At 35.9% G+C, this 12,778-nt stretch overlaps 1 protein-coding gene across 16 annotated transcripts in view; it reads left to right on the top strand.

The window, feature by feature from the left end:
- ATP2B1 (ATPase plasma membrane Ca2+ transporting 1) overlaps positions 1–12,778 on the top strand; it is a 68,452-nt gene that overhangs the window by 28,932 nt on the left and 26,742 nt on the right. For 15 of the 16 annotated variants that reach the window (XM_063615144.1, XM_063615143.1, XM_055237353.2 and 12 more), the window contains 5 exons: positions 383–544; positions 2,590–2,804; positions 5,199–5,441; positions 6,762–7,003; positions 9,954–10,191. In XM_063615144.1, coding sequence (XP_063471214.1) covers positions 383–544; positions 2,590–2,804; positions 5,199–5,441; positions 6,762–7,003; positions 9,954–10,191 — 1,100 coding nt within the window. The remainder of the gene's footprint in view (positions 1–382; positions 545–2,589; positions 2,805–5,198; positions 5,442–6,761; positions 7,004–9,953; positions 10,192–12,778) is intronic. The other variant, XM_063615149.1, reaches the window with a different exon arrangement.

The following is a 12,778-nucleotide window of genomic DNA, read 5'->3' as shown; positions in this document are numbered from 1 at the left end:
TCTGTATACATATGGTTATACATGATCTCTACATTATGGTCATAAATTGTAGGGGAGGGATTTATGTTGTTTAGATGTTACCTAACATAACACACAGGAAAAGAAGTTTAGTATTCTTTAGTTCTCAGTTTAAGGACCTTGTATGCCTCATCCTCATTACCTAGCACAACATTTTCAAATATGGTACAAAGTTTCACAACCTAATGTCACTATTGTCTTATTTTCTCTGTGTAGACACACACACACACACACACACTCACAAAGCTGAATGCTTATACCTTTACTGGTTTCTGTAAGAAACTGATTTTTAAAATTTCTTTAAATGTTAATAGTGATATGTGCCTTTAAAGTATAGTGAAGTTCTATTTGCTCTTAAATGTAGCAAAAGCCCAGGATGGTGCAGCCATGGAAATGCAGCCATTGAAGAGTGAGGAAGGTGGAGATGGTGATGAAAAAGATAAAAAGAAAGCAAATTTGCCAAAAAAGGAAAAATCTGTTTTACAAGGGAAACTTACAAAACTGGCTGTTCAGATTGGCAAAGCAGGTATGATACAGAGACGAAAATAAAGTGTTTTATTTTTAAATATGCTTTCTGCTTAAAAATTGTCTTTTGATACACTTAAGGCTGGAAATTGTTGCTTCGTGAATAGAAGGGGAGTTTGAAATATTTTCAGTTCTAGCTACAATGCACCAGGCCCTTTGAGTTACTACTATAGGTACTTATAATTTGCTAATAAGTGGTCGGGTTAGGATTACTGCCTAAGTCTGTCCAGTTACAAGCCTATGCACTCATCTCTGAATTTCTGCATTAAGTGGAGAAAAGGCAACCTGTGAGGTTATTCAGTAAAGATGAACTAATTATATTTTAATAAAATTTCATCACACATGTTGCTCATCTTTTTACTGGTTATGAGAATTTTTAGTTATGCCTCTAATGTTAAAGTTCTGCCCTGAATGGAGTCATTGTAGTGCAGCAGAAGTTACTGTATTACTGCCATCACTAGAAAATACCTGTTAATACAGCCATTCTTTAAGGGAAAAAGCAGAGCTCTGAGGTTAGAAACAGCATGACCTCCAGCAGTAGCATCTTTTTGGAAGAACACTGTGTGGATAAATAAGCATATATTATTAAAATTGCTTAAATTGCATCATTTTACTGCTCTCTAGGAGTCTGATGGGAAAAGTGACGTTTTTGCTTCTGTCCTCAGTACACTTATTATCTAATAGCAAATATTTGCTCTTTGTAATATGTAGCCAAGTGGTAATACTGACTCATGTAGTGTTGGGGGAAAAGGTGGATTTGAGGTGGTAAATCCACTTAGTAGACATTAGATTGGGATGTTAGAACCAGATATGTGGACTTACAACTTTTTTTTTCCTTTTTTTTTTTTTTTTTTTTTTTTTTGAGACAGGGTCTTACTCTGTCACCCAGGCTGGAATACAGTGGCATGATCACAACTCACTGAACCCTTGACATCCCAAGGCTCAGGTTATCCTCCTGCCTCCACCCCCTAAGTAGCTGGGACTACAGATGCACACCACTACACCCAGCTAATTTTTGTATTTTTAGTAGAAACAGGGTTTCACCGTGTTGGCCAGGCTGGTCTCAAATGCCTAGGCTCAAGTGATCCTCCCACCTCAGCTTCCCAAAGTGCTGGGATTACAAGCGTGAGCCACTGCGCCCAGCTGCCTCTTTTTTTTGGAGGGGGTGGTTGGGAGTGGGAGACAGAGTCTTGCTCTGTCACCCAGACTGGAGTGCAGTGGTGCAATCTCGGCTCACTGCAACCTCTGCCTCCTGGGTTCAGGCAGTTCTCCTGCCTCAGCCTGAGTAGATGGTATTACAGGCACGCACCACCATGCCCAGCTAATTTTTGTATTTTTAGTAGAGATGGGATTACATCATGTTTGTCCGGCTGGTCTTGAATTCCTGACCTCAGGTGATCCACCCACCTCGACTTCCCAAAGTGCCGGGATTACAGGCGTGAGCCACTGTGCCCAGCCAGCTGCCCTATTTTTAATACACATGTCAAAGAGCAGAGTATCCCACAAGATACATGGTTAACTCTTGGTTTACTAAGTTAATGAAGCAGTAAGGATAGAGCAAACAAATTTAAGAAATAATACTTCGTGTTATATAATTTTATTTATTATAATGTTATTTTTTTAAAACATGGGTTGAGTATTTAATTCTAGGTCCCCCCATTGATCAGACCAGTTTCTCTTTAAGCATTAGGGAGCTTGCCTCTTGAACATGAAAAGCAACAGTTTATTCTAAGCTTTGGATACTTCCTTATCATTGTGTATTATTTTGTCTTAGTTTCAGTACAAGGCCAAAGATATAATTAAGTCTAAGAAAGAATCGTAAGTGTTTTTCTCTCAGTTCTCCTGGGGACAAGACTGTACTTGGAAGCAAAAAATTAAATCTGACAATGTCAAGTTATAAGTTAGGTGCAAGAAAGAAGTAATTTCTCAGAGGAATTCAATACTGTCAAGCAAGTTATAACTCTTTACAGTGTTTAATATATATCTGGCAGTGGTAGTGTCTGGAAATTTAATAATCACATTTTTCTTTCATTTCTATTCTGAAAGGTCTGTTGATGTCTGCCATCACAGTTATCATTCTAGTATTATATTTTGTCATTGACACCTTCTGGGTTCAGAAAAGACCATGGCTTGCTGAGTGCACACCAATTTATATACAATACTTTGTGAAGTTCTTCATTATTGGAGTTACAGTTTTAGTGGTCGCAGTGCCAGAAGGTCTTCCACTTGCAGTTACGATCTCACTGGCTTATTCAGTCAAAGTAAGTAGAAAATAGTTCACTAGACGTTGTTATGTTTAAAGCCTTAGCTGGTATAGAAAATGCCCATCTAGTTACTCCTTTTCTGCTTCTGAAAGTGAGGACTTTCATAAATACACTATTTTCTCTAGAAATGTTGTCATTGATGCCCTGTACCTCCCACCAGTTGAATATCTCTGTAGGAGACCTGTGCATTCCACATAGGTCAACCTTGACACAATACTAAGCACGACTCTGCTGGGCAAAGTTCTAGCATGATTTTCTCTACGTGATAGTTGTATTGCCAAGTCACGTCACCTCCTCTTTCCCATCTGTAAAATTAAGGTGAGCGTGTTAGGCTAATGTTTCTAAAAATTAAAAAAAAGTTAAAAATTATGATTTCTATGTGTGAAACCATTCAGTCAGTTCTCATGACAATTAGAGTAAAATGCAAACTCCTTACCATGGCCTGCAGGGCCCTGCCAATCTGGCCTTTGCTTACCTCTCAGTGCTCAATTCCCTTCTCTTCTGGCCCAGCCTCACCAGCCTTCCTGATGATTTTCAAACATCTCAACTGTATTCTTACTTCAGGGCCCACTTGTTCCTTCCTTTGAGTAACCTGCTGTCTTTCTTTATTCAGGTCTCTTCAAATGTCACCTTCCTCTGACCACTTGATTTACAGTAGCTCAGTCCTTCTTGTTTTCCAAGTAGAATGCTAAGAAATGAGCTTTGATGGCTTTGCTTACTGCTGTTTACCTTAAAGTAATAATCCTTTTGAAGATTATTAATTTAATTTATCAATTTTCTGTCTTACGGAAAAGGTGGATTGGATTTAAAAAAAAAAGATGTAGCTCGGACAGTTTTGAACTTTTTTTGTTTTTTTCAAAATGATCTTGCAGGTAAAAAATTATAACCAAACGAAGAATGCTGCTTTTGTAAATTTTCAAATGTTAATTACTAGTTCTCTTTAAGAAACACTGCTGACAGTGAGCAATATTAATTAATTAGTCATCGTTTCTACCTTTGCATTCTTCATTATTAGACCTGTCTTGATAAGAATGTTTTTTGCTTACTGTTTGAGTTTATTTTCTTTTCAGGCATTTAACAACTTTCGTTTCAAAAATAAATTGGTAAATGTATTGAAGTGCTAAGATACAGTATAATCATCTATTTGTCCTTTTTTGATATTTTAAAGTAATTTGAAATATTTGGGGTAAATACAAGTTTTTGACACATAGAACAGTCATTTTACCGAACTGTCATTAGTTCATTTTGAGTAGTCATTAATGATACTAATTTTTCAATTTTGATTAGAAAGATACTGGTAGGATTGACTTATGTTTTTTGAACAGAAAATTAATAAGAACAAGTTAACTACTTTTTTAAGCCTTTATTAGATGTTTATCTAGCTCTAATGTTACCAATTACTGTTCTTTTCACACAGGTATAGTCTTTATGGATTCTCTGTTAGTGTTTCACAAAACTGAACATGGTTTCTTTACTGCAGAACTTCATTTTTCTAATCTTTAATATGTAAATCACAAGTAATTTAGGAAATACACATCCCTTTTTCACATATTTTTTCAAGGAACCAGTTTTTTTGCAGTATCTTGCATATTAGCCATCACAAAAAACACTTTGTAAAATAACTCCATATAGTTTTTAACCCATTCCACATTAAGTGCTGAGGACTAATTATAAGGTATTTTAACTTAAATGCCCTGTGAGACTACTGTGAAAACTGTTGGTTTTTTAGAAATGATCTTTTCTGTTGTAAATGAGAGAAAGAAGTGAGACACAGTTTGATGCTAAGGATGAAAATGCCAAGTCTGCCAGCATATAGAATAGCTAAAAAATGACTCATTCTAGTTTTGATATGTTAACTCTATCAGAGTTAATAATAAAAAAAAAAATCAACTACATACCCACAAGCTCTTTATTTTAGCTGCTAAGGGCTATTTTTTCCTTGGCGCTGATGTAAGAATCTTTTGTTTTCCACTTAATAAGGAGGCTTAATCCTTTAATATACTCTTACACTACTATAAGTACCACTGTACTTAACAGTACAGATTGTCATTGCTCTTGTAATGTGAGGACATTTTGCAAAAACCGTTGGAGACATATATTCAGTGTTATTTGTGTACGGATGTAGGTACCTGAATTGATTTACTAGGTTATGTTATGCAGCAATAAAATGATTGAAACCCCAGAAAGCTCTAGTACTGTGTTTAGCTTATTTTAATAGGTCAAATAAGCTAAAAATAATTTTTAGTGTTACATTGGTACTTTATACATTGTATTTATAGAAAGCTGGGAGTTTTAGTTCTAATTTTAAAACAATTTATAATCATTTTAATGTAATGAGGTGATTGGTTTTATATGCAGCTTAACTAGTTGTTTTTTTTTTTGTCACTGTAGAAAATGATGAAAGATAATAACTTAGTAAGGCATCTGGATGCTTGTGAAACCATGGGAAATGCTACAGCTATTTGTTCAGATAAAACAGGAACTTTGACAATGAACAGAATGACAGTCGTTCAAGCTTACATAAATGAAAAACATTATAAAAAGGTTCCTGAACCAGAAGCTATTCCACCAAATATTTTGTCCTATCTTGTAACAGGAATTTCTGTGAATTGTGCTTATACATCAAAAATATTGGTAAGGTTTTTGAAATAATTTATATATATGAAAATTAATTTTTAAATCTATAATGATCAGACTATATGTAAGTCTTCAGACCCACCATTACTGTATGTAAACTGAACTGTGTTAAGTTTTTAAAAGGCATATATTTATTTATATAATGGTTTTTAAATTTGTGTTATGAGTGAGGTCTGCTGATCAACATAAACATTGTTTACTTACGTTTTTCTCCTATATTTTGAATTTCCTGTGTTCAGAAACTCTCCACCCTTATAACCAGAGCATGTATTTAATTTTAAATTCTTATTAAGCTCATTTTTGAGAAAGATCAAACTGTCTTACTATAGGAGGTCAGCTCTCAACTTAGAGAAAATTTTGAAGCCAATTTCAACTTAAAATAACATGTTTTATATATGGTTGCCATGTGCTCTGTTTGGTTTCTCAGTAGTTCCTACCTAAAAGGTGGTCCTTAGACCTTTTTAGAACTAATGCAGTAAAGTAATTCTAGACTTGTGCTACCATATAATAAAAAATTTTCAACTTTACAAGTTTTAAAAATCTTATTTATAACAGAAAGCATGCGATGTTATGTTTGACTTAATCTCTTCTAGTGATTTATGGATGACAGTCATTAACAAAAATAATATTGCAAGCTGTTCATTAGGGAAAACATACATGAATTGGATGATTGCATTGGAAAGTTATGGGATCTTGGTTCTAGATCTAGCTTTGCCCTTTACTAGCTGAAAGTCTGAGCTACCTTCTTTAATTACTGAGTAAAGATGATCACATCTGCCCTTAATACCATTGTGATAATTATGTAAAGTGGTATTTCTGAAGGCACTATGAAGGAAATGAAGCTTCTCACTGCGTTTAAGAGAACAATATTTTAATGCATGTACTTTTAAGCCATAAAAATTGGTGAAGTAGATTTAATTTTGAATGATTTAGTATAAAAGTTAAGTGAAAATAGGAAAAGGAAATTAAAATTAAGTTCCACTCTGTATTAGGAACCAACTATAAACTTTATACATCTTATATCTCTTAATTTTGGGGTCATAAGTGCTCCTGTTTTACAGATGCTGAAGCCAAGGACCACAGCAGTTGGGTAATTGTCAAATTTCACGTAGCTAACTGGCAGGACTGAGATTAGAATTCATGTCATTCTCACCCCAGGCTGCTTTCTACCTTACTTTTCTATATCTTTCTTTAAAATGTTGATATTAGACAGTTGCTCTGTAATTTTATTTTAGAATGTCGCATTCTTTTTTACATTATAAATTAAATGTTCATAGAGAAATGAGATACTAGCTACTAAACCTTTTTCTCTTATAGCCACCAGAGAAAGAGGGTGGATTACCTCGTCACGTTGGTAATAAAACTGAATGTGCCTTGTTGGGACTTCTTTTGGATTTAAAACGGGATTATCAGGATGTTAGAAATGAAATACCAGAAGAAGCACTGTACAAAGTCTATACCTTCAATTCTGTTAGGAAGTCCATGAGTACTGTCCTGAAAAATTCAGATGGAAGTTATCGAATATTCAGCAAGGGTGCATCTGAGATAATTCTGAAAAAGTAAGAGTAAAATGCTTGGATGAATAAATTACTGACTATAGTTGCTTTATGGAGTATCTACTGTGTTGTTATTGTTGTTGTCTTTTTGTGAACATCAGGCATTTGATAGGACCTCAGAGCTTTTTAGCATATTTTATGGTATCCAGATATTTGCCCCTGCTATTCTGCCATTTTCACACTCTAGCTTCTCTTAATTTCTTAGTATTTTGCTATAGGGAAAATAAGCCCATTACATTCAATCTGGTATGTTTAATGAAGTATACTTTGATGTTTATTTTTAGAAGTTGATTTACTTGTTATTTAATATGTAGAATCTTGAAAAGCCTCCTGGGAAGAAAATCAAGTTTATGTCTGTCTTTTTTTTTGTTAGGTTTTTTTTGTTTGTTTGTTTAAGATGGAGTTTCCCTGTATCACCCAGGCTGGAGGGCAGTGGCGCGATCTCAGCTCACTTCACCCTCCACCCCTGGGTTCAAGGGATTCTCCTGCCTCAGCCTCCCAAGTAACTGGGATTACAGGCACCTGCCACCACGCCTGGCTAATTTTTGTATTTTTAGTAGAGTCAGGGTTTCACAATGTTGGCCAGGCTGGTCTTGAACTCCTGACCTCAAGTAATCTGCCCGTGTCGGCCTCCCAAAGTGCTGGGATTACAGACGTGAGTCATCGCACCTGGCCTCAAATTTAGATCTTCAGTGCTCATTGTGGTTACTGGAGAATTATGAAGTAATTTTTAGAATAGCAAAGCATAAAAGCTGGATCTTGGAAATTCCCCATTTATATCAAAATGAGATTTATCATATTTATGCTGCTGCAGTATCATATTTAAATATCTCCTGTCATTTTGAATACCAATTTTTCTTACTGTCCTTGTACAGACCAGTAGCTTTAATTTTGTTATTACATGTTCACATATAATTCCCCTGATGTTTATTTGTTATTAAAGGTGGTGAAATTATTTTGGTTTCTTTAATTCCATTAAAGAAGTAGAGAACTGGTTAAAAAAAAAAATACTGGTTAAGAGCAAGTTGGGAAAATTGGAACTCATTTGAAATTATAATATTTACAATATTAAAGTAAATGTTTAAAATATACTTTTAGTTTGCTTACATGTGGATTATAAGCCAGTATTAATGAACACTTTACAATTAGTTTAAGAGACAAATATATAAATAAATAACTGAAGGCAGCATATAATAAATTGGTACAAAGTTTTTGGGTGTGAGATCACACTGTAGGGATGTGGCATTTAAGATAGATTTTGGTATGAAATGATAAATTCAAGGTGGAGAAACCACAGCAGAGGAAAGGAGATGGGAATATGCAGGTCATATTGGGGAGAGGGATATCTGGTTGTATAGTTCAGCTGAATAGTGATGGGCTTTTGTGGCACACAGGCCATATACAGCTTTCTTCTTGCCACAGTACGCTCAGTTACCTGATTTCATTGAAAAGGTTAGAAATCTGTTTCATCCCTGGCTTGCTGGGTAGTAGATAGATGGTTTAGGAGAGAATTTTTTTTTAATCAAAACAGATCAGGCATTGACTCTTTCTCTGCAACTAACTAGCTTCTGGATATGGGGCAGATTCTTCCCTTACTTCCATTTTCCTCGTCTGAGAAAGGGGGTGATGACCGCCAACTCTGTGGCACTTAAATAATGCATACCAACTATCTAGCATGAAGCCTGGTGGACAGTAAACATACAGCAAGTGTTCCCACAGTAATGTTTGCATTTTGTTGTGGAGACTTTTTAAATGTTGGGCTGAGCAGTTAAAATTGAAGTAAGCCAGATAACGCAAATGAAGTATTTTTTTCTTCAAGTAGTAGAATCATCAAAGCTGTGATTGAAGATAATTCTTGCATCAGGGAACAAGGTGGCTTAGAGGGGAAAAAAAAAAAACAATCAACTAGAGACAGATACCAATTAAAAGGCTATTGCTATGACAATAGCTGTAGCTTTGTAGCTTGAAGTAAGAACCAGAAGAAAGTAGTAGCAGGAGAAATAAAAAGGAGTGGACACACTGAGGAGGCTGTTCAGAGGAGAAATGTATAGGACTTAGGAGTTAATAGTAGAGAGATGATCAGGAAAAATAAGTATTAAGGTGAAATTTTAGACTTACATCAAAATGATTAGGGTAATGTTGATGCACATTACATGGGCAGTGAAGAGGCGGCTTCCAGTCTTTCATCCATTAAGGTTTAGGTACTGATAAAACATCTGGGTAGAATTTTTCAGCAGTGATGGAAGGCTTTGAAAAACAAAACGGAGGATGGGGATTTGGGAATTACCTCCCTAGAAGCAGGAAGAGATGGCATCATCAAGGGAGAGGAGTATAGAGGGGCATTATGAAAAACAAACTTTAAATAGGTATATAGTATGATTTTTATTCATTACGTAATGAAAGAAAAGGTAGTGTCACTGAAAATAACTATTTTGGCATTAACTCCCATTCTGATAGAATGCTTATTTTAACAATAAGTTATTTTTTTTCTTTCATGGTTAAAACAATATAGGTGATGAAACAACATCTCAGGTAAGGGGTTGACTACACTTGGCTTTTTACCTTAAAAGAAGAAAACATTTGTGATTTTGGTGTTATTTCAAACTAATGTCTGATTCTGTACCAAAATGGTGAAGTATATAGTTTATTCTCCTTTGCCACCCAGGGATTCTTTATGAAAGTTTGAAAGCACTGCATTTCCAAAAGAGAAGGTTTAGAGGAGTTCTAGAGTAACTGATAAATGGAGAACTATCAAATGAGAACCATACATATTAGTTCTGTTTTGTAAAGGGGAGGGTGAAAAGTGAATTTAAGTCTATAAAAATGAATTACATGTAATTCTCTAAATTCCAGATATCAGATCCCATGATTTCTAGGCCTGCCACTTCACTTAAATGGCATTAACCATTATTTTTTTAAATTATTGATGTTTGGATTCAACATTTCCTTTTAGGTGTTTCAAAATCTTGAGTGCTAATGGTGAGGCAAAAGTGTTCAGACCAAGGGACCGTGATGATATTGTAAAAACTGTGATTGAACCGATGGCATCAGAAGGCTTGAGAACCATATGTCTTGCATTCAGAGATTTTCCAGCAGGAGAACCAGAACCAGAGTGGGATAATGAAAATGATATTGTCACCGGCCTTACATGCATTGCTGTTGTGGGGATTGAAGATCCTGTGAGACCTGAGGTGGTGAAACATTCTGTGTTCTGCATGTGCAGAATCTCATAACTATAGAGGACCTAGGCCTTAACTGTAACCAGTTTTCTAGTAAAATTCTTGGTGTTTGTGATTCTTTTTTTTCTGTGTGAGCCCAAGATAAATGAAATAATAGTACCTACGGTGCATATGCTAGCTTTTATGGTTTTTAAAGACAGCCTGTCTTTGGGATCCTGTGTATTCATAGCACCATAACCTGGCACAGTGCCTTGCAGTGGGCAGAATTTTCAGTTATTATTTATCTTAAATAATAGGTGCCATTATTTGTTTTCACAGTCTCTAGACTAGCATTGTCTAGGAGAGCTTTCTGTGATAATAGAAATGTTCTGTATATTGTTCAGTACAGTAGCCACTAGCCATGTGTGACTACTGACTTCTAGTTTTCAGTGGCTAGTGCAACTGAAAGACAGGATTTTTAAATTTTATTTAATTCAAATTAAAATATCTTGCTAGTAGTTGTCATATTGGATGTCGTGCAGCTCTAGGCTGATTTCCCTCTAATTTTTTTTTGCTGTTTGGTTTTTCGCCTTTTTTAAGTTTGTTGAACAACTACTGTATGCCAGGCACTATCCTAAGGTACTAGAGACTTAAGAGTTTTGAGATCTGATCCCCAGCCTCAAAGGAGTTACTGTCTTATGTGGGATGAACCAAACACATGATTATTGCAATCCAGGATATTAGTACCTTGCTGGGTATATACAGAGCATGTTATATGAGTAGAGAACAGGAGTTCTCAACCTAGCCTAATAGCATCTTTTTATTGAGTTCTCACTGTGTGCCATATACTTAAGCCACTTGTTTTACAAGTAATTTTTTTAAATGTCTACCTGTATGAGGTATGCATATTATTACTCTTATTTGGCAGATTTTTAAAAATCAAAAATGTATAGAGCGTTAGACGTGTAAAAATACATTTTTAAAAATGGAGAATGTATAGAGCATAGACCTAGTGTGTTAAAATACCAGCTTTGTCTAAAACACATATGCCTAAAAGACTACTGTGCTTTATTGACCACTGGAGGGGTCAGGTAAGACTTCCTAGAGGTTAATTACCTGATCTGATTCTTAAAGAAGGAGGAAGTATTATCTAAACCAAGAAAGAGAGCGAGCAGTTAGGTACATTCTGAGCAAAAAAGCAATATAAGTAAAAGCACTAACAGAAAACCACTTTTGTTCAGTGACTTTATCAGCTAATTGATTCAAAACCTAATGTGTAGCACTCTTCTAGGAACTGGAAATACTGCAGTGACCAGAATAGGCTTGAGATTTATATTCTAGAGGAAGAAGACAGCTAAGTAGGTAGGATGATAGATACATGGACACCGTGTCAAGTGAAAAATGAATTCTGGGAGGAATAAGACTTGGTCCCTGTTCTCATAGGCCTTAAGATATTCTGGGTGGCAGGGTGGCGATCGGGGGGATGATATTAAATAAGACAATTACAAGTGCAAAAGGGCTATATAAGATATGCACAGTGTAATGAAATAAAGTAATGGAGAGAGACTGCATTAAGAATTTCTGAGGATGTGGCATTTGAGATGCAATCTGATGGTTCACAGTGGGTCTGCCATGTAAATAGCTGCAAGAAGGGCATTCCAAACAAAACGAGAAATGCAAGTGAAAGTGAGAAAAGTATTTAGCTATTTTAAAGGTGGAAAAGAGGCCAGTGTGGCTATAAGTGTAAAGAAGAAAGGGGAGACGAGATGATCTCTGGCCTTACTGGGCTGTGAGGGCTCTGAATTTTCTGAAATTCAGGCTGGGAAGTGACATGATTTATGTTATAAAAATACTATTTTGGGTACATGTAAGACAGGGATTAGAGATGAAGAAGAGTAGAAGCAGGGAAGCTAATGAGATTATTACAGTGATCCCAGGCAAGAGATGATCATGGCTTGGCCTACAGTTGTGGCATAGGAGATGGAAAGAAAGGAATGATTTCAAAGTAAGTGGGGATAGAACCAGTAGGAAGTAATATGTTGGGTTTGGATATGCCGTTTTTGACATTATTGAGGTATCTGAGACATCCAAATGTATGTCAAGCATTTGGACCTCAGAGCCTGAAAGTGGGCTAGTCTGAAGAAATCACTGATGAAACAAGATATTTAGAGAAAGTGTATAGCTAGGGAAGAAGGCTTTTATGACTAAGAGGTTGCCACAATTAGAAGTCTTATAAAGGAGGTGGTCGCTAACTATCTCTATACAAGTTAGAGAACCAGTCTGTAACTTGTATAACTTGGTAGCTGATAGAGGGTTACCAATGTAATAAGAGAACCAGAAACAGCAGCCTGTTGCGAGATTAAGATAAATTTGGTTTGGGGTTTTGTAATTTCAAATGCTTATAAAATAGCCAGGTGAGTAATGTTTGCCATGTGGTCACAGGAGACTCATTCAAAGGTTGTTTTTTTATTTTGTCTTGTTTTTGTTTTTTTAAGGAAGGAGTCTTCCTGTGTTGCCCAGGCTGGAGTACAGTGGCTTTTCACAGGCAGGAGATCATGGTGCAGTGCAGCCTCAAACTCCTGGCCTCAAGCAGCCTCCCACCTCAGCCTCCTGAATAACT

The sequence above is a fragment of the Symphalangus syndactylus genome, chromosome 13, assembly GCF_028878055.3.
Source record: "Symphalangus syndactylus isolate Jambi chromosome 13, NHGRI_mSymSyn1-v2.1_pri, whole genome shotgun sequence".
NCBI lineage: Eukaryota > Metazoa > Chordata > Mammalia > Primates > Hylobatidae > Symphalangus > Symphalangus syndactylus.
The sequence above is the reverse complement of the archived record's forward strand: the minus strand, read 5'-3'. Positions and strand labels throughout refer to the sequence as shown.